The sequence below is a fragment of the Aptenodytes patagonicus genome, chromosome 1 (assembly GCF_965638725.1).
Source record: "Aptenodytes patagonicus chromosome 1, bAptPat1.pri.cur, whole genome shotgun sequence".
Lineage (NCBI taxonomy): Eukaryota > Metazoa > Chordata > Aves > Sphenisciformes > Spheniscidae > Aptenodytes > Aptenodytes patagonicus.
In genome coordinates, this window is record NC_134949.1 from 83,422,230 (window position 1) to 83,442,412 (window position 20,183).

Here is a 20,183-nt window from a genome sequence, read left to right on the forward strand (position 1 = left end):
TTTTATGAAAATTGAAAACAAAAATCAGTAATGTGGGATCATGCTGCTGTTCAGTTTGGACCACAGTCAGAGTTAGACCATCACAGCCACAGCACAAACTTGTGCCGCTGAAACTACTCTTACAAGTGATAGCAATACTATGTTTATCCTCTGGGTGGACAAAACACCCGTCTTCTTCACCCCTCTGTCCTTACGCCTTATACACTTTTCCTGATCCCTTGTCTCCCTTCTTTTACTGCATCTCAACAGGCAGCCTTCCTCTTTCCCTCCATACTTCTTGGCTGTCCTGGTTGGACACGGGGAGATATTATCAGAGCAATTTTCTTGTCCCAGGTGTTACAGCAAGCTCTGATTTCTGGGGGGAGCAAGCACACAGAAAATTTTATGGCCGTAGGTCAGAGCAGGCATTGTAGATTTGTGAGTGTAGTGCAGCCTAGAAGGTTTAATTTTGCAAATATAAAAAGCAGCAGAAAGCAGAGGCCCTGTAAAAGGAAGTACAGCACCAGAAATAGTGGTAACAGGATATAAAAGCATTGCTTTTCCTTGATTTCTTTTACTAGTGAAACATTATTCTTTTAGTGGAGCTCATGACCTATGAACTATGATGCTATCTATGCTTACTTGATCCTATTTTATTCTTCTGTGCATTTCTTTTTTTTTTTTTTTTTTTTTTTTACAACAGAAAAAGAAAATGCTTACTGTGGCTCTTCTAGCTTTTCTTGAAAGCCACTGATTGATTCAGTGTAAGCATGTAATTTTTCTCTTTTTAGCTAAATACGCTGAGGACTCCTGCTCAATTCTGATGTCTTCTGCATTTGAACCCTGTCACCATGAAGTCAGTCCCACTCCCTATGTGAAGAACTGCCGCTTTGATGTTTGCTCCTGCTCCAATGGCAAGGATTGTCTGTGCTCTGCTATTGCTAATTATGCAGCAGCCTGTGCTAGGAAGAGCATCCTGGTCCAGTGGAGAGAACCTGACTTCTGCCGTAAGTGAAATGCTCCTAAAACCCGCTTGTTTTCCTCATCTCAAAGGAATTTCTTGGCAATGTCAGATGAGAAATCTAGAATGAGATGATTTCTGCAAGGTGCCAAATATTTCTTACGGCAAATGATGAGAGAGTGTATCTTTCCTCCACTCTAACAAGGATGCAAAAACTGTTCACAGAGACTGCTCAGCACTGGGGGAGAGAAGCAGTCATCTGACATACCTCAGCAGAGCTTTTGACTGGCTTTCCATTTGCAGGTGTATTTGTTTCAGCTACTCACCTGGAAACTTCCTGAATATCCCAGGGTAGGAATCTCCAAGTGATTTGTAGTAATGTATGAATTGCTTTTTTGGTACCTCCTTCTTTCGAGGCCCACACTTTCCAGCTCCTAACCTCATCAGTGACTCCTGACTTTAGCTGAAGTTGAGGGTATGGAGGAAGCACAAAGGCAGGTACTCGGTCAAGTGGTATCATAGAACAGAATCATACAAGTATAGACAAACTTATATCAAAAGGGACCTCTGGCAGTCTTCTGGTACAACCCCTGCTCACAGCAGGGCTAACTTACAGCAGATTGCCTGGGGTCTTGTCTGGACAAGTTTTGAATATCTCCAAGGATGGAGATCCTACAACCTCTCTGGCATCTCTCTTAGTAGTTTGACTATCACCCTGTCAGTGCAGATGTCTGAGATCGATGTTAGATACTGGGACCGGTACTGTTTAATATCTTAATCAATGACATAGTGGGATTGAGTGCACCCTCAGCAAGTTTGCAGGTGACACCAAGCTGAGTGGTGCGGTCGACATGCCAGAGGGATGGGATGCCATCCAGAGGGACCTGGACAAGCTGGAGAAGTGGGCCTGTGTGAACCTCATGAGGTTTAACAAGGCCAAGCGCAGGGTCCTACACCTGGGTCAGGGCAACCCCCAGTATCAGTACAGGCTGGGGGATGAAGGGACTGAGAGCAGCCCTGCTGAGAAGGACTTGGGGGTACTGGTGGATGAAAAGCTGGACATGAGCCAGCAATGTGCACTCGCAGCCCAGAAGGCCAATCGTATCCTGGGCTGCATCAAAAGAAGCGTGGCCAGCTGGTCAAGGGAGGTGATTCTGCCCCTCTCCTCTGCTCTGGTAAGACCCCACCTGGAGTACTGCGTCCAGCTCTGGAGCCCTCAGCATAAGAAAGACACGGACCTGTTGGAGCGGGTCCAGAGGAGGGCCATGAAAATGATCAGGGGGATGGAACACCTCTCCTGTGAAGAGAGGCTGAGAGAGTTGGGGTTGTTCAGCCTAGAGAAGAGAAGGCTTCGGGGAGACCTTATTGTAGCCTATCAGTACTTAAAAGGGGGCTTATTAAAAAGATGGCGGCAAACTTTTTAGCAGGGCCTGTTGCAACAGGACAAGGAGGAATGGCTTTAAACTAAAGGGGGGTAGATTTCGACTAGATAGAAGGAAGAAATTTTTTACGCTGAGGGTGGTGAAACACTGGAAGAGGTTGCCCAGAGAGGTGGTGGATGGCAGCCTTCCACATCTCTTCTGCTGCTTCTTCCCAAATAGAGAGTGTGAAAAACTTTTATAAACTGAGTGCGTAGAAACGGGAGGAGAGAGAGAAAGAGAGGTCACTGGCCTTCCACCTGGTAGGGTCTGTACCTGTAAGGTCAGTGACTACAGCTTCTGCAGGCTGGAGAGTATTTACTGCAAATGAGAACAAAACCAGTTTATGTTAAACTGCTGCATGGTTTCATAATATTTTACCTAATTTATGTAAATGTTCAGATAGTGGAACAGTAATGTAATAAAAATCCTTTTAAAAATGTGCAGGTCTGGAGGCTGAAAGAAAGAACAGCGATAATGCACCATCGTTCTTTCTGTAATTGAACAAGCAATTTTCACAATTAATCTTTAATAGTGCAGAGCTGCTTCCTCCTCTCTGTGCATTACAGAGCACTTTATGCTCTCATAAAGTGACGATTTCCCTGATTGCAGATCCATCAGCCCCCATTAAATAATCCTGATGCCCCAGACATCTCCTGTCACATGAAGGAGAACAATTCCTCTTCTAATGGGCTTGAGACGTGAATGTGCAGGTTGTGTAATTTGTGCTGATGGCCCAGTGCACTGAACATATGCTCTGCTCCTGCCTTGGTCAACAGAGATTCAGTTTCTTGGGAAATGACTTGACAGAACCGGTTTGCTTGATTTGAAGTGGATAAGTGGCAGGGAGGTAAGTCATTAGTGTAGCACAGCATTTCTGCTGCGTGTCAAGCTAACAAGCGCATTCATCTCTCACATCTTTGAAATTATTTTAGTTGCAGTTTGATTGTTTAAGAGCTGACTCATACCCTTGCAGCCCACCATGAATAAGCAACAGAGCCAATCTATCCATGCTGCATGGAAGGAGCAGATAGGCCATACTGTGAAGGGCTGTCTCTCTCATGCACATGCATGTAAAAAACTGGGTGAAAAACTGGCTGGGTAGCCAGGCCCAAAGAGTTGTGGTGAATGGAGTTAAATCCAGTTGGCAGCCAGTCACAAGTGGTGTTCCCCAGGGCTCAGTATTGGGGCCAGTTCTGTTTAATATCTTTATCAATGATCTGGACAAGGGGATCGAGTGCACCCTCACTAAGTTTGCAGACGACACCAAGTTGGGTGGGAGTGTTGATCTGCTCGAGGGTAGGAGGGCTCCACAGAGGGACCTGGACAGGCTGGATCGATGGGCTGAGGCCAATTGTATGAGATTCAACAAGGCCAAGTGCTGGGTCCTGCACTTCAGCCACAACAATCCCATGCAGCGCTACAGGCTTGGGGAAGAGTGGCTGGAAAGCTGCCTGGCAGAAAAGGACCTGGAGGTGTTGGTCGACAGCTGGCTGAATATGAGCCGGCAGTGTGCCCAGGCGGCCAAGAAGGCCAATGGCATCCTGGCTTGTATCAGAACTAGTGTGGCCAGCAGGAGTAGGGAAGTGATGGTCCCCCTGTACTCGGCACTGGTGAGGCCGCACCTTGAATACTGTGTTCACTTTTGGGCCCCTCACTACAAGAAAGACATCAAAGTGCTGGAGCATGTCCAGAGAAGGGCAACGAAGCTGGTGAAGGGTCTAGAGGGCAAGTCCTTTGAGGAGTGGCTGAGGGAACTGGGGTTGTTTAGCCTGGAGAAAAGGAGGCTGAGGGGAGACCTTATTGCTCTCTACAACTACCTGAAAGGAGGTTGTAGCAAGGTGGGTGTCGGTCTCTTCTCCCAAGTAACAAGTGATAGGATGAGAGGAAATGGCCTCAAGTTGTGCCAGGGGAGGTTTAGATTGGATGTGAGGAAAAATTTCTTCACCGAAAGGGTTGTCAAGCCCTGGAACAGGCTGCCCAGGGAAGTGGTTGAGTCAGCATCCCTGGAGGTATCAGTGTAGACATGGCGCTTAGGGACATGGTTTAGCGGTGGACTTGGTAGTATTAGGTTAACTGTTGGACTTGATGATCTTAAGGGTCTTTTCCAACCTAAACGATTCTGTGATTCTGTGTCTCGTGTATGTATGTATTGTTTTGTGGCAAAGGGGAATCAGTCAATAGGTCCCCAGATCTTTCTTCAGCTTTTAGGACTTGTTGATAAGCCCACTATTTTCCTTGATGTCGTGGTGCTAGGGTAGTTTATTGTCTTTGCATGGCTTCTGTGAGAGGATTTGTATGGGATAAGTCCAAGAATGCTGGAGTGGGGAGTAGGGAATGAAGCGCAGGCTCTGAGCAGCACTTGAGGATGGCTATATCGCATGGTGGGGCTCAGCATGTCGGCCGGTGCTGGTGGAGCAGCTGTGTGAAATCTAGTTCTGACAGGGTGCGTCTTCACCCAGAGCCTCTGACCTAGGTGTGATTGCGTTTTCACCTTGTACTACCCGAGAAACTGGTCAGGATTTATGCCTCTCTCACTCTGGGTTGAAAACCCACTCACAAGAAGCTGGGTGAACTATCTGATGGATACACATTTTTCCAATGCTTTCTCACTATTTCCCATCTTATCCCTGGGACAGGCTGAGCTTCAGAGCACAGCATTGACCTGTTTTGGTTTTATAACAGTCATCCGTAGAGACTAGATGCACCTCGCCTTTTCCTCTCATTTTCCTGGCAATAACGGGATGTTTTGGGTTTTTTTTAGTGACTGTGTATTACAAAGTGTACAGACAACAGTCCCCTCCCAGGTCAGTTGTCTTGCCTTTTTGCTGTTAAAAACAGATGTTGCTGGGAGGTGATGGAGCAATGTATTGGGACTTTGAGTGTTAAATGGCATTGGGTAGCATAACTGGGAAAATGGGGGATGTTTCTAAAATCTTGGGAAGTGCATGGGCAGGTAAAATGAGTTGCAAAGTTTTAGCTAAGAAAGGGATTCACTGCAAAGTTGTCCCTGTGGGCAGGGAGTGTTACCACTGACTAGAAAGTAGGGCAGGATGTTGGGCTCAATTATCCTATCCTTTCTGAATCTTGAAACTCTAGTAAACTGGTGTACCCGCCTGAAATCTGCCAAACCAGTTCCTTGTTTCCAGAGGTTCCTGTGTAGCAAATCATAGTTTTGGCTGAGGCTTCACGGTTGTCCTGCTTGCACATGCCTTTAGTGATAAAGTTACTTTTAAAATGGTCTTCAGCCCTGGGCTGTGCCTGTTCAGTATTTGATTTACTGCAGAGATCGTGTTTATGTAAATTAGAAGCAGTGTTCTGTGAATAGCTGCCAAAAACTCCTGTAACTGTGAGTGAATCTATCTTCTATTTATTTCTGAGTTGGGACATATTTACTCTGCCTACTGTGTTGATGAGCACACACAAATTTCTTGGGCTGTGTTGTGAAAGGTACGTTAAATAGTTTGGGCACAATTCACAGACTTGGGAGATCTTTGCTCTGAAGAAGGCTTCAAGTCACCTCAGATGCCTCTGAGCTGGATCCTCAAGTTAGGGGCTTACGCTCCCGCGTATGGGACTTCAGGTGCCTCAACAGAAGTTGGGGAGCTGTTGGTGCAACCATGCCTCTCTTTAGTAAGTAGAAGTAATTCTTCATTTCAGAAGAATTTTGTGAAGGTTAGCATGTAGGTCTTGCTTTGTTAGCCTCAGTGTTAGTTCAGCCCTGCTAGCAGCTGGGTGAGGCTGCAGGGCTGTAGCCTTGCTATAGTTTTTCTTTTACTGCCATTGCTGCTACAGTTCCCAGGGGTGTGTGCTCACAGAAGAGAGGGTAGGGATTATCGGATCATTCTGTAGGGATGACAAGAGGAAGAGCTTTCTCTGTAACCCCTTGATCTTCGTTTTAGCACAGTACAAATGTGCCAACTTTTATTTGCAGCTGCTTCCCTCACTCAGCTGAACATCCTACCTCATTACCTTACAACTCTGGCCATTTGCTTTGGAAGGTTGCTACAAAGGACAGGTTTCGTAAATCCTGGTTATCAGGAAGCCTGTTAAAAGCCCTTGATAGTACTAACTTTTCTTGTCTTCTGAAATGTGTTGTCATAGCTGCCACCTAGTGCTGATGCTGATGTATGCAGAGGAGGTTGCCTCAAAATCAGCGCTGTAGAACTAAGTGGAAGTTTTATAAACAAAGAAGCCAAAATGGCTCCAAAGGCCGTAATTAGGTCTCCATAAAAATAAATTCATCATCATAAATCGTTAGTACCCAAAGTTTGGCTCCACGATCACTAAATGACTTCATTATTTGCACCTGTTTCCACAGAAATCACTGAGAGCTTCTGGGATGTGAGGCTTTAAACTGTTGCAGCACCTGCTTATTAAGGCAGAAACCTACATTTCTACTTATTTTGACCAAATTGTCCCTAACCATGTTGCAAAGGAAGAGAAGCGTGAATGTGTACATGACACTTGTAATGCTCCTAACTTGTAGATCCAAGTAACAACAGAGGTTGGACAGAGCCCGTGTTTTTCTGGATGAAATTTTGTGGATGGATTTCCACCACAGGGATTGCAATCCAATCCCGACATTTATTGGGAACTGCACATAGTAAAGTTTTGCTTGTGTATATATAAGCAGTGCTCTAGGCTTCACTGGTGCTGCAGAGTTAAGGAGAGACAGTGTAATACAGGCCTCCATCGATGAGTAAATTGAGTAAATACATTTTAATCCCCAGCTTCCCAGTCTGGTTTAGGCAGCTTTTCCTTCAGTTGGCTTTGGACCAAATGCCAGTCTATCTGATATGCACATCATTCAACAGCAATGACCTGTCCTGAAGGCCAAGTGTACCAACAGTGTGGGACACCATGCAACCAGACCTGCAGATCTCTATCCTACCCAGATGAGGACTGTGATGAACTCTGCGTGGAAGGATGCTACTGTCCCCCTGGGCACTACCTGGACGAGCATGAGCAGTGCGTGCCAAAGTCCCACTGCTCTTGTTACTACGACGGTGAGATCTTCCAGCCAGAGGATGTCTTTTCGGATCATTACACCATGTGGTAAGTGCAATGTTCATAACTCATCCCCACACGCTGTGACTCAAATTTTTGGATAGCCCGAGTGGTTAACTGGTTCAGTTCCTCAGTTCCTTTACCTCCACTGAAACTAGTTTAAAAGAGGGCAAGCTTTTGCCTCCAAGAAACCAAATGGTGAGTTTTGCTGTTGCATCTCTATCCATATAATTTCAAATGCCACCTTAGAAGACAGTACTAAGCCCTGTTCCATGAACAGTTCCTGCCAGTTTGAAATGGAGTTTAATTACTGATAATAGGTACTTTGTAGGCTTTTAAAATGTCACTTTAATGTACTGAGATACATTTCTTAAACATTAAAACCTAATTACCTCTATCAAAGATACAAATATTTCTATTTGTATAGAAATTTCTAATTGTTAAATTGAGTAGTGGTACCCTGAGAGTAGGAATGTAATTGCTGGGTGGCTCCTGGCAAGCCCAGTTTTGGGAGCAGTGTCTTCTCCTTTCTCCTCTACCACAGAAGTCATAAGTTGCAGGCACTACGTGGTTCCTTACTTCTCTCCACAGTAGACCTGACTATTATCTTGCCCAGTTTTATGCCTGTGCAGATGGATTGGATTCAGTGGGACAGGGCCAGCATACAGCTGGGTTACCATGCTAGTATATCACTGCAACTGTCTTAAGGAAGGTTTGCCTTTAAGGTTGATAAGCACAGTGGATGGAGAGCAACAGATCAGCCCCAATGAGAGGTGTAATTTTGGTACTCTGAGAAATTCCTTGCGGGCCTGTCTCAAAACAACAGTGTGAGTGAAAGCGAAATGTCACTTTGTTAAATATAAGCTCTATTTGTTTTTCTTAGCTATTGTGAAAATGGTTTGATGCACTGCAGTACAAACAGAGCTCCTGGTGCCTTCCTGCCAGATGTTTTCACTGATGAGAGGCCATCTGCCAGAAGTTAGTATGCCTTAAAAAAATTATTTTTTTTCTGATTTTTTTTTCTTTTTTTCCTCTTCAGTCTCTTAGTAATCTAGAATAGGGAAGAAGTACCAGAGGTTGCAGTGGCTGGTGATGTTGTGAGTCTTTTTCTAACCTTCTTTTTGTTACAGGATAGGAACAAAATGTTTGCGTGGGAGGGTGCAGGGCTCATTGTGTCCCACCTCTCAAAATTATAGTTAGCCACTGCAGTCTCTCTTTAGTTGAGCAGGTTAAGGGGTCCCTTCACAGTGATCTGAGGCCCCCAGTTGCTCTTTGAGGCTCCATGACATCAGTAACTAGCCAGCTTTATACCTCCTGCTTCTGACTAGCAGGTTGCAAGATCTTTCTGGTGCAGGTGAAGCTTTCTGTGGCTTGAAGGTTAGAGTGCTGCCAGGCACTGAGGGTGCCCTCCAGCCACCAGGCGTCTCGCCGTAAAACCGCCTGGAGACTGACAACTGCCTTGCAGAGCTAGGCACTGCATTGGAAAATAGGACATCAGTGGTCTGGGATTTTTTGAGGTTCCCCACTGATGTATGGATGGCGCTTACGGGATTGTGATGGGAGAGGGGGTCTTGGTAGGCCACCAGTAATGGTGTCACTAGTTGGCCCCCACTGTCCTACAGGTGAAGCCTTCTAGGTGTATATCTCACCAAACTCTTGCTGTAATGTTATTAAGACATAATTTTCCTGATACTAGTGTGTTAAGACTTACAAAACCTCAGAGAGGCATACTTCTAGCATCGCTTGAAATAATGACCTAGATCTTCTATCAGAACCTCAGTTCTCAAAGAGTTTGAAAATGTTGTGTTTAAGCTAAGGGCATTGTTATTAACAGTCACCCGTGTAGTTATACTCCGCTTTGGAAGTGAGTCTAAACACAATAATATACGGTGCTGTTGCCTCTCAGAACATTGATTTTGTGCTGACATTGCTAGTGTACACTGCCTACGGGTTGAAATATGTTTCACACTAAGGTGTGCTCGTAGCCCTAGTGCAATCTGGAATTGAATCCTTGTGCAGCTTCTTTTGCTTCCCTATTAGAATACATGCTTTCATGACAGCCTGCCTGAGGTCACTTCATGGGAAGTAGGGACTGTTACCTTTATGATGTCATGCATAGCGGTATAATGGCATTGCTCCATTCTATATCCTAAATTAGTTTTCTAATAAAAATGTTAGAAAAATACTGTGGTAACAATACTTGAGTTCTAATTGCAATTTTTGTAAATTTGTTTTTTAAAGTGAAAAGGAGCTTGACATGCAGATCCTCCATGGAAAGATTTGTCTGTCCTGCAAACAACCCAAGAGCTGAAGGGTTGGAGTGTGCCAAGACTTGCCAGAATTACGACTTGGAGTGCATCAGCCATGGCTGCATATCTGGATGCCTCTGTCCAAAAGGGATGGTAAACAAGCTCCTCTTTGTTTTCTTGCCTTCATTTTTTCCTACCAGCAGTCTTCTTGTGGCTTCAAAATATATGGTTGTGAAGTTTTGGATCTGCCAAATTGTGGCTGGTTTAAAATATGTATATTAGTATGTCTGCATAGAAGATGAAGTTTAGCTTGTAATAATAATTGATAATCAAACAGCCAAACCCCCCTTTTTTTAAGACCAATTTATGTCTTCCTTCAACTCTCCTCCCAAACTCCTCCCCAGTCTTGCTGAACTTCCATAGTCAGAGAGACAGAAGTATATAGGCACCTATACCTCAAATGCCCACCCCACATCCAGCCAAATCCTCCTGCTGATACTAGTTGCCTCCTCGTCAAGTCTCCATCTCTGCTGCTGCCTTCCCATGTGTGGTACCAAACCAAGAGTTCCCCATGAGAAGGAATGTGGGACACGAAACTTGCTAAGATGATGCCAGAGGGTGTCCTGGAGTTGCAGATGGTGTGCTGAGCATGCTTTTTTCACTGGTAAGATGCTTTCTGCAGTCCAGGGTTATGTTCCCCTGCAACCCTCAAATTTAATTATTAGTTCAGTCATTTTTAAATAGAACAAATAGCAAATGGTTATTTGCCAAGCCAGTGACTGAACTCAATGTCAATTTGGAGCCATGATAAAAAGCAGATGGAATAGAATAGACAGCAGATTGCTGCTGTTATTCTCTGAGGAATAGAAAAAAGCATCAGTTCAGTGCTGTACAACACTCTCTGGGCAGGCGAAGAGTTGTGCACAGGATCTCACTAGGGGTAGGGGTATAGTCCCAGGCATCATGTGAATAGGATAGAGGTGGAGCACATGGTACACTCTTTATGAAGTTAAGTAAATGGCACTTTTGAGTTCTCTGTTCAGGAAAACTGCTGGGATTAAGAAGTTTGTGATGTTCAATGCGTGAAATGCAGATGAAAATACCTGGTAGATGCTGGAAAAAAAGAGCAGAAGTTGTGTCTTTATTTTGTTTGAGGGATAAAATACTCTACAACTGTGAGACTTTATTTGATACCTGTGGTACTTAGAGACGTGCTGGTGCAGTTTTCTGACTCAGAGGGACATATGGTAAAGCAAGATGTTTTCAAATGCTGCAACCCAGGAAGTCTAGAAATGCAAAAGATGATTACTTTTTTTTTTCCCCCACTCTTTTATACCTGCTCAAGGTGCAGACTCAGATTAATATGCACTGGACACTGACTGTTAGCAAATGAAGGTGTGGGTTGGTACTTCTAGGGTTGAGATGCATATTTGTGTTTAGGCTTCAGCTCTAGTGAATTGGCTTCATCCACTAGTTTAAATTTCACTTAAAAAAGCAATTAACTTTCCCTGGAACCATGTATTTTTATAAAGGTGTGTTGTTTTTTCCGCATCTATATGAATACAGGTGTTTTGTCCCTCAAAATTCCTTCCGTTTTCTTACTAGAAACAACAACAAAAAAATAGAATTCTCATAACACAGTCATTTCTAGCATTAATATTAATGTATTTTTTTGAACTTTTCTACCATATTTTGCTGATAAACACACATTTATGTAAATAGATGCTACTGCAGAATAAAATGTCAGCTGTAAACAAAATCTCAGGCTTGTGAAGTATGTTGTAGGTCCAAAGTGAAAAATACAGAACGTAACTTGAAGGCATTCATATCAACATTGAACAAATTTTCACCACAGTTTTAAAACAAGTGTTGCTTCCTTTCACATTTCAGTTTTTAAATGTCTTTCCTTTTAGAGAAGAGCATTCCTGAATAGTAGTGTGATAAGTAAACTTAAAAAAGTTTGTGTACTTGTAAAGTTCCAAGAGCACCATTGTGAATAGGTCTTCCTCTGTACTTAACAATCAGATCTCTCTGATTTGGTGAAGGGGTTTGAGATTTGGTTTCAGTTCCAGGATGTGGTAATAGTACACTTCAGAGATAATAATGGTAAACAAATTATGATAATTGCTCAACGGGGGGGGCGAAGGGGGGGGAAGGGGAGGATCCCCCCCAAAACTCCCAAAAATCAACTTCCTAGTAATTAACCTTCACGTTTAGTATAGACTTTCGTATTCCTTTTCAGTAGGTTGGAACTATCATTCAAACAATTGTTTCATAAAATTCTTGGGAGAAACAGTCTTTGGCATTTTGGAATTGGAAACTCCAGTTGACTCTGCAGTGATGTGAAACCTGCCCCTGAATTCAACAAGATGGTTTGTCAGGTTTTGGATAGAAGAATCGGGCCCAGTATTTTTTTAAAAAACTAATAAAATAAGTTCTTTGTCCGCTAGATGACAGTATGGTTCAATCTTCCAGTAAACTCAGTCTCTAATTGCTCATTCTCGTTGGCTTCCTGTCTGGCAGGGAATAAAAATTGCGAGATTTGCGTTTCTCAAAGCCACGATGGGAGAAGCCAGTATATAGACGATTTTGCTGTAAGCATGGCTGTGCAAAGGCAAGATCAAGCTTGGTGCTTTCATTATGTGGGTGCCCTTTGCCATGCATTAGACTCCTGGTGTGTGGCTTCACGGGACCTGCCAGCTTGTTATCAAAGAGCAGTTTCCTCCTCGTCACCAATAGGTACCTAACCAGTATGGTTTGGGGGAGGCTTTTTCCTTATTTCTGCATTCTGCAATCTGCTCCCAGTATCAGTTGCTGAAGACGGAAGGATTTGGGGTGGTGACCGGGCTCTCCTTTCCATCCTGCCTTTCTCTACCTTAGAGACTTTGGGCACATTGAAGGAAAGCACTGTAAAGTCATGAAGTCTGTGTTTTCCAGACTTGTACCAACAGAGCTGAGCAATAAAGGGACCGGAAAAAGGTATTACTATTTCTTTTACCAGTCAGTCTCCCTTGTTGGTGTTCTGTAATCCTGCCTAATTTACAAGCACTCACGGAGGTGAGCTACTGTTTGTAGTAATGTCTGTGGGAAGTAACAGATTACTGAACATATATGGGAATAAATATTTGCAGATATCATCACTCTGGAAGAAATTGTGCCATTTTACTGAAGATTTTTTTTTTCTCTTGTGGTACAGTAGTATATAAAAATTATGAATGGTCATGGATAACTTATTAGCAAAAAAAATTCATCTTCTTCTCTAAAATGGTTCATACCATCAGGAAACACAGTCAAAGATATGTAGTTTACGTAAACAACTCTCTAGTACAATTTGCAAGTATATGTAGCAGTTAATATGTAATTAAGTGCAACGTTATCCCTATGTATATAAAGAGATGTTTATAGATCAGTTAGCTGAGTTATCAGTCTTAAATGGAGGAATCCATAGTCTAAAATCTGTATGCACAAATTGCCTGCCAATTTTGAATTACATATCTGAAAAATAATAAAAAACAATAATCAAGGATTGTTCACGAACATGATGCTGCAGTTGCCTAGATTTGAATTGGAAAATTTGCTGAATTTTTGATGAGAAATTGCCAATCAATCAATTGATTATTTCCCCAGGCAGAAAATGCAGATGAAAACTAATTTCTTTCAACTGAAAAATAAGTTTTCCAGTTCATCTTGGCTTAATATTTTACATTGTTTTGATTTTTTTGAAAATAAAAATGTTCAACATGTCATGAAAAGTAATTCTTTTTTCTGTCTTTGATCATCTGGTGGGTGGGAAATTCTCCATACTTGTCACCCTTTTGCAGAGCAGAAAAGATAAATCATAACATATGTGCAGAAGTGTGGGGAAAAATATGCTTTCTCAGATTAGTTTACTGCACTCCAGGCTTTTCCCATTGGAAAAATATTAATAAATATACAAATGGAGTGTTAACCACCTTTCTGGGGAAAAAGAGGAGCAGAACAATCAGAAAGCAAAAAATCCAGACACTTCAAAACTAGAAAATTAATTTCTTTCAATTTCCAACAACTGAAGCAAAATTAAGGTTTAAAATTGAAATGAAACATTTTATTGTATTCTGGCTGCTGAAACAGTACTATTTCTAAAAATATGATATGTTAGTAGAAAAAGGAAAAAAAAACCCTAAACATTTTAACCAGGAAAGTTTGAAAGGGTTTTTTTTTCCTGCAAACTGTTTTCAACAGAAACTTAGAGTGCTATTTTGATTTTCCTGCTAGCTCTGTTGTGTATTCTTCAGTGTAGGCTTAACCTATGTAACAACATGACAGAGTCTTTACGAGGAGGTGCGTACCAGCTTTCTGGTATGTGCATCTGCCCAAGGATAATGCTTCATAAAACAAACATATGAAGCATACAACTAACATAAGAAAGGTCAAGTGTAAACAAGCACATGTTGAGTGGTCTGTCCTAACATGTTTTTGACCTGTCTTTGCACAGAAATGGTGCCAGGCTGTTTTAGTTAAAACGTGTCAGCTATTGGGTTCTAATCTGACCCACTTCCTTTACTTAATCCCTTACTCCTTTCTACCTTTGGCTGACTTTGTGCTGGAGCCCTCAGGTGTATCAGGAGGAACAGAGTGAAAATCTGAGCTTCCCTTGACAGTGAGATACTCATCAAAATTGTGTTGACCAAGAGAGATTAAAATTCAGCCTCATCGAGGCAGAGTTTAGGGGAGAAGTATCTTAAAGGTTCTGAAACCTGTAATACTGTCCTTCCTTTTGCAAGATTTGTCAAGGCTTAACAATTAATAAGACAGAGCAAGGAAACAATGGACATTTCTGTCAGATCCCCAAGTAGAGGGTGGCTTCACCAGCTAGTCAACCACTTATAATCCCATGGACACGCTCTCAGGAGCATCCTCGTACGGGTGTGAGATGGTGTGAACAGCAGCTGTTCTCATTACAAACCTGTGTCTTTTCTTGTGGTTACCTCCCACCACCTCAGGCACTCAGGACTTAGATCTCCTGTATTAAATGCTATCTATTGATAGATTGAGAGACTTACACAGGAAGTCCAGCTGTTTGTGAGTAATGCCACTGGCCTGGTAGTACCACATGGTACTGTGCTCAACAGACTTGTAACACGGCATGGCATCGGGCTGCCAGATATACCAGCTTTTGGATGTGGTGTCAATATGATCAATAGATTGTGTGTTACTATTAAAATCATCATCCATTGGGTTTTGCAGCAAAAATAATTAGTCTTCTGGTCAAAGCCCACTTTGGGTATTTATGTCCAGCTTTCTAAATCCCACCCACCCGCTCTGCAGTGTTCAGACAAGGTAGTCTTCCCTCTTTGTCAGTGGATTAACAGTTGCTGCACTGTAGTTTCATGGTGGCCATACGCTTGTGATGGAAATACTAATACCAGTCAATTAAGTTTTTAGAGTTGGGGATAGGCTGTGACTAGCTTTGTGTCAATGTGTGAGGGAGCAAGTAGAAGAGGTCCTAATCCTCCTTTTACTAACCACAAATCTAATCCCAAGTTTTGTATCCAGAGGCTAGCCCTCAAGTCTATAGTGACCTGTGTTGCCCAACACTGGAAAAAATCAGAAATGTAGCCATAAGTGTGGTGTCATATATATTGCTTTTTTCCTGAATGCCACCAGGAAGGAAGGCAGGAAGGAATTAAACAGCCTTGGAAACATATGGTCCTTTCTGGCCTGTTTGCTTCCCTGTCCTTTGTGGAGATTAAGTCCGAGGCAGAGCCCCAGCTCTATCATCTAGAAAAGCATTTCTTTGTTTCCATCTTGCTTCTATCGGCGTGAGTTTATTTGGCATAATATAGCTCCCCATAAGCCATGGAGCATGTGGAGCTGAATATGAATGAAGGGTCTCTGGGCTGTGAAATCCTTTTTATTAGTAGTTCCCTGTGGCAGTTCTAGGTCCCCTTAGGAAAAGGCAGAGCAATTCTACTTTATTAACCTGGCGTTCAGACTACATTGATCTTATTGGCCTGTATTTAATGGTAAAAAAAGAAACTATTTTAATGATTTTACAGAAAGAGTTTAAAGTGGGAAGGTGATATTTTGTGACTTTTGAATGAGAGGGAGGGGAAGTGCTCCCCATTGCGGTATTCCATGAAACATCAGCCAAACCTACCCCGGGCTTTGCAGAACCATGTCCAAGTGAAAAACAGTGTAGCCAGCCTTGGTTTTGTTTGATACTCTAAAACTGGCTGTCTTCAAAATGCAAAGGGAGTAATCACAGAAAAAATAGAGAAAAGGAATGGAAAAAACTGAGTAGTCTAATGGCTTTACTTGTTTGGGTTTTTTTTGTTGTTTGTTTTAAGTGGGACAAATGGTTTGTTGTTATACAGAGAGAAACTAAGATCAGTAGGGTAAAACTGAAATAGAAAAAATTGTAGACAGGACATAATGACCTATTTCCCAGCCACAGTGACTGTGAGAGTGGAATAACGCCTTAAATGGACTGATATTTATCCTGCCTTTTCGGGAATAAGTAGGCATTTGAAAGAAAATGAGTGACTACTAGAATTTTCAAAGGTGAGTAGATAGGGGAGTGGGCTTTTTTGGGGGGGGGTGTTGTCTGTGACAACCGAATCTTCATTTGCACTTGAGTTTTTCTGGCACTGTGGATCCTTGTCTCCTCCTTCAGTTGTTAGCCCAGCTGAGCCCTGCAGCTGGCTGCTTTTCTAGTAGGCCATCCTCCAGTTTGCTGCATGTGAGAAGCATGTGCTGTTCACCTGCTCTCCATATTCAGGTTAGCTATACTGGTTTTCGTCAAATTGAGATTTCTCATTATGAAGTTCTTCTATAATCTAATTTATTCTCCCAGCAGCTTAAGCTGGTGTTCAGCCCCCGACACAAGACTGTGATTTATATACCTGTAGTTCTATTTATGTTAATGGGAAAAAAATATTAGCAGTGCTGAACCCTTCTTACCTCAGATAGTCTTGAACCATTTCCTCTATCCTTCCCTTTATTCTTTATCCACGTGTTCTTGTGCTTACTCCTCTGCATACTGGCACATACCAACAGACCCGCATGCTGACAAACTGTGTGTTTTGCTTAGGTGCGACATGAAAACAAGTGTGTTGCTCCTGAGAGATGCCCATGTTTTCACAACGGAAGAGAATATGCCAAGGGAGAGACAGTGACTAATGACTGCAACACCTGGTGAGCCACTGGAACTGCATTTTTCCATTTTTCTCTAGAGCACCTAACATGGTTGTAAAAAGAAAAATATATGAGCACTCAGTCCATTGATATGTTCAGAAGGAGAAAGAAAGAAAGGAGTGGGGGGAGTTGGTGATACCTTCTTAGAAGAAAAGAGTAAGTGCTCTGTGTCTTTCCCCCACATCCCTATCTATCCTGCTTGGTTCTTGAAAAAGAATTTGTAGGTTCAAAAGAAAGTTCTGGGCTGTGAGATTTGCATGGAGGGAAGCCCTCGGAACAGCCTTGGGTAAGGTATAGGGTATTTGCCTGCTGGACAATTCTTGGCTTCTGCCTGCACAGCACGCTTGCTGCATTGGAGAGGTGCTTTGTTCTCTATGTGTGCTGGTGGAGGGAATGGTAGCCCTTTCCTGCAGAGCTCCAAGAGTCCAAGGAGTGGGACGTGCAGCCACCAGCAGTGTGGAAACTGTGTTCTCTTTGAATTTAGACTTCAGGATCTCTTGTACATTTTACCTGAACTGTCCCTGCCCCGCTCTGTGGCACCCCCAGGAGCAGCGTTTCTGTTATCCTCTGTATGACTGGGTGGAGTTGGATCAGAGAATTAGCACCATTAAAGAGTCATTTGGTTTGTTTTTTGTTTTGTACATTGATCTTTGAGCAACCGTGATATCAGGTGTTGTATTTTTAAACTAGTGGGACTGCTCCTAACTAGTGTAAGTTGGACTTGGATATAAGGTTTTATGGTTTTATATGGAAATATTGACCTTCCAGTGTTTTGTTTCATTTTTTTTTCCTTTGCGGCTACATATTACATTGTGAATCATGTACTACGATTAGACTTGGGGAAAAGTAGGTTTGAAGGGAGGAAGATGGAAGAGAAGTTGATATTTTTGTATAGATACATATAGTATAACCTGCTTACATTGCATCTAGGTAAAAGTGTCTCAGCTGAAAAACAGACACAATGGAAATTTTATTGAAACAAGAACAGTAAGGTGTAAAACTTCTAGGTGTCATTGTGAAATTTACAAGATTCTTCACAATAACCATGCGCAGTCTTTTTATTTTCAGTCATTCTTATAATCTTCAATCTTAAAATAGTCATAACCATGTTGCTTCATTCTTGTAACTGCCCTTTTGTTTCTAGCAATGCCATTGTAAGTGACATTTCCTCTAACATAGAATTTTCTTCAATATCAGGGTCCAGAAAATGTTAGAAATCATGTTTTTTCTCATTGATAAAAAGTTCTTCCTCTCATTTTAGGTATTTTTCTTGAATGTGAAAGTAAAATTGGAAATAAGGTCCCTTCAAAAATATCACTAGAGCTTTTTTGAACTATGTGACTTTGAAAAGTTTCATGATAGTTCTCAGCAAATATCAAGTCAAATGTCATTTAGAAAGTGATATAGGAAATTACTATTGCTTTGAGAATTAATAAGAATTGAGAGTCTGTATTTTGGAGGTCAGATCTTCCTTTTCTTTTGCTTTTGCTTTTTGTACTGCTGTTGCAGGAGTTCTCATTCTCACTTCTTCTTAGCCAGATGTGAACACCTGCAAACGCAATATATGAGCCAGAGGTGTCAGATTTGGCGTTTACATTCGAGTTGACATATGGGAGACCCTGATTCATGAACAACAGAATGTCTCCAAGTCTACGCTAGTGGCAAAACTTTTGTTATGCTATGTATTGGGAATTCATTGTAGAGCTCAAAATTTTGGAATAACATTTATGAAGCAGTACAGAGCAGAAATTTGCTAATCTGAATTTTATTACACCACATACTTTATAATCTGTCTGTGCATGTATATACAAAATCTTGGTCTTGCTCTACCTGTTAGCAGAGATTTAATAGCAGAGGGTGCAATAGGTTTCATGTTACTGAAATTTCATTCTTTGAAGAAAATGTATTGCGCAATATTTATTATACTGTGAAGTGTTATCAAGATTAAACAATGCTTATGCTTGGGTTAAGGCATTACTAGAGAACTCGCTTCAGTACCCATTTTTTCTTTGGTTAGCAATTTGATCTTGGGAAAGTACTTCAGGTTTTTTTATCCCTGAGTTTTTACATCTGTAAAGCAGGGATAGAATTCCCCTTTCCCTGCCCGTATAGAGCTTGATGAGAAAATCCCTGGGGCAGTGATGATGTCCATCTGCATTCATATAGCATTTAGTAGATGACTGTTTCTCCAACCTCAAGCAAGCTATTGCTTATTAGATTATTAAATTATTATTATTAGATTAGATTATTAGATATGGTGTCAGATGCCATTCTAACTCCCCAAAATTAATAACAAACAAAAGAGCAGATTTTATGCTTCGTTGACCTTGTTTTTTATTTTGTTTGCTCAGTCTCTTGCAAATCAATTTATTTCACTGATCAAAAGCCCGTGGATGACAAGGAAAAGATCCCCTTTCATACCTGCAACTTTTGTAGCAAGGCTTGTCGTTCTCCAGGATAGCTCTGGAAAAGGGCAAGAGGACTGGGTGGATGCTATAAAGTCTCTTCTTTATTTCTCAATTTCCCTCTTTCCCTCATTGTAACATGAGGATAATGGTATTTACCTCCTTGAGCCTTATTTATCAGGGTACCATGTAAGATTTACACTATTATGTATCACAGCAATGAAAGGATACAAATGTTCTTGGAAACTCTTAGAAACTTAATAATGATTGGTGTTGAATATGGCTGGCTTGGTGCCATCATGAAGACTAGGAGCCCTACTATATTTTCTTCTGTCTGTTACACTGGTATAATTACACTGAAACCAATTGAGTTACACCAAGATAAAAGATAAAAGAATTGGAGTCCGATTTGTATGGCGCCAAACTTGAATCCTCTGGTAGGGCAGACGTTCTGGTTCGGTCACCACAGGAGACCTCAGGGGACAGTATCACACCATAGGACATTCCTTAGATGGTGTATGTATATGTGTACCTGTGTACAGCAAAAGAAAAATTTCTATCCATATGTGTATTCTTTGTCAGACTTCGAGGTAATGTCTCCAAATGCTAGGTCAGATAAACTATCATGAAGAATGAATTTAATTTGAGAACAGACACACCTCTTTGGAGAAGGGTGGTATTATACTTAAGTATATAATCTGAACAAAAGCCACTGGGCAGACTGAATTACAGTTCTGGTTACTTGGTCCCAAAAGTTGGTCACTAGAGTAAACGCATGTCCTTTTGCCATCAGTTGGATATTAAATTTACTACTATTTTGGCTTTCAATGAGGAAAAACGGACAGTACTGCAAATAAAAATGGGGTTGCTGATATTATACTTTGTATTTAACCTGTAATGGTCCTTACAGGGTAATCAAACTGTTTTTCTAAAAGGATACTCTGAGCAGAGCAGCATATCCAAAATAAAATACTAATAGTATTAT

At 41.9% G+C, this 20,183-nt stretch overlaps 1 protein-coding gene across 1 annotated transcript in view; it reads left to right on the forward strand.

The window, feature by feature from the left end:
* VWF (von Willebrand factor) overlaps positions 1-20,183 on the forward strand; it is a 147,965-nt gene that overhangs the window by 43,069 nt on the left and 84,713 nt on the right. The window contains exons 15-19 of the mRNA XM_076345119.1: positions 771-986; positions 7,176-7,416; positions 8,252-8,346; positions 9,610-9,770; positions 16,690-16,793. Of these exons, the coding sequence (XP_076201234.1) occupies positions 771-986; positions 7,176-7,416; positions 8,252-8,346; positions 9,610-9,770; positions 16,690-16,793 (817 nt within the window). The remainder of the gene's footprint in view (positions 1-770; positions 987-7,175; positions 7,417-8,251; positions 8,347-9,609; positions 9,771-16,689; positions 16,794-20,183) is intronic.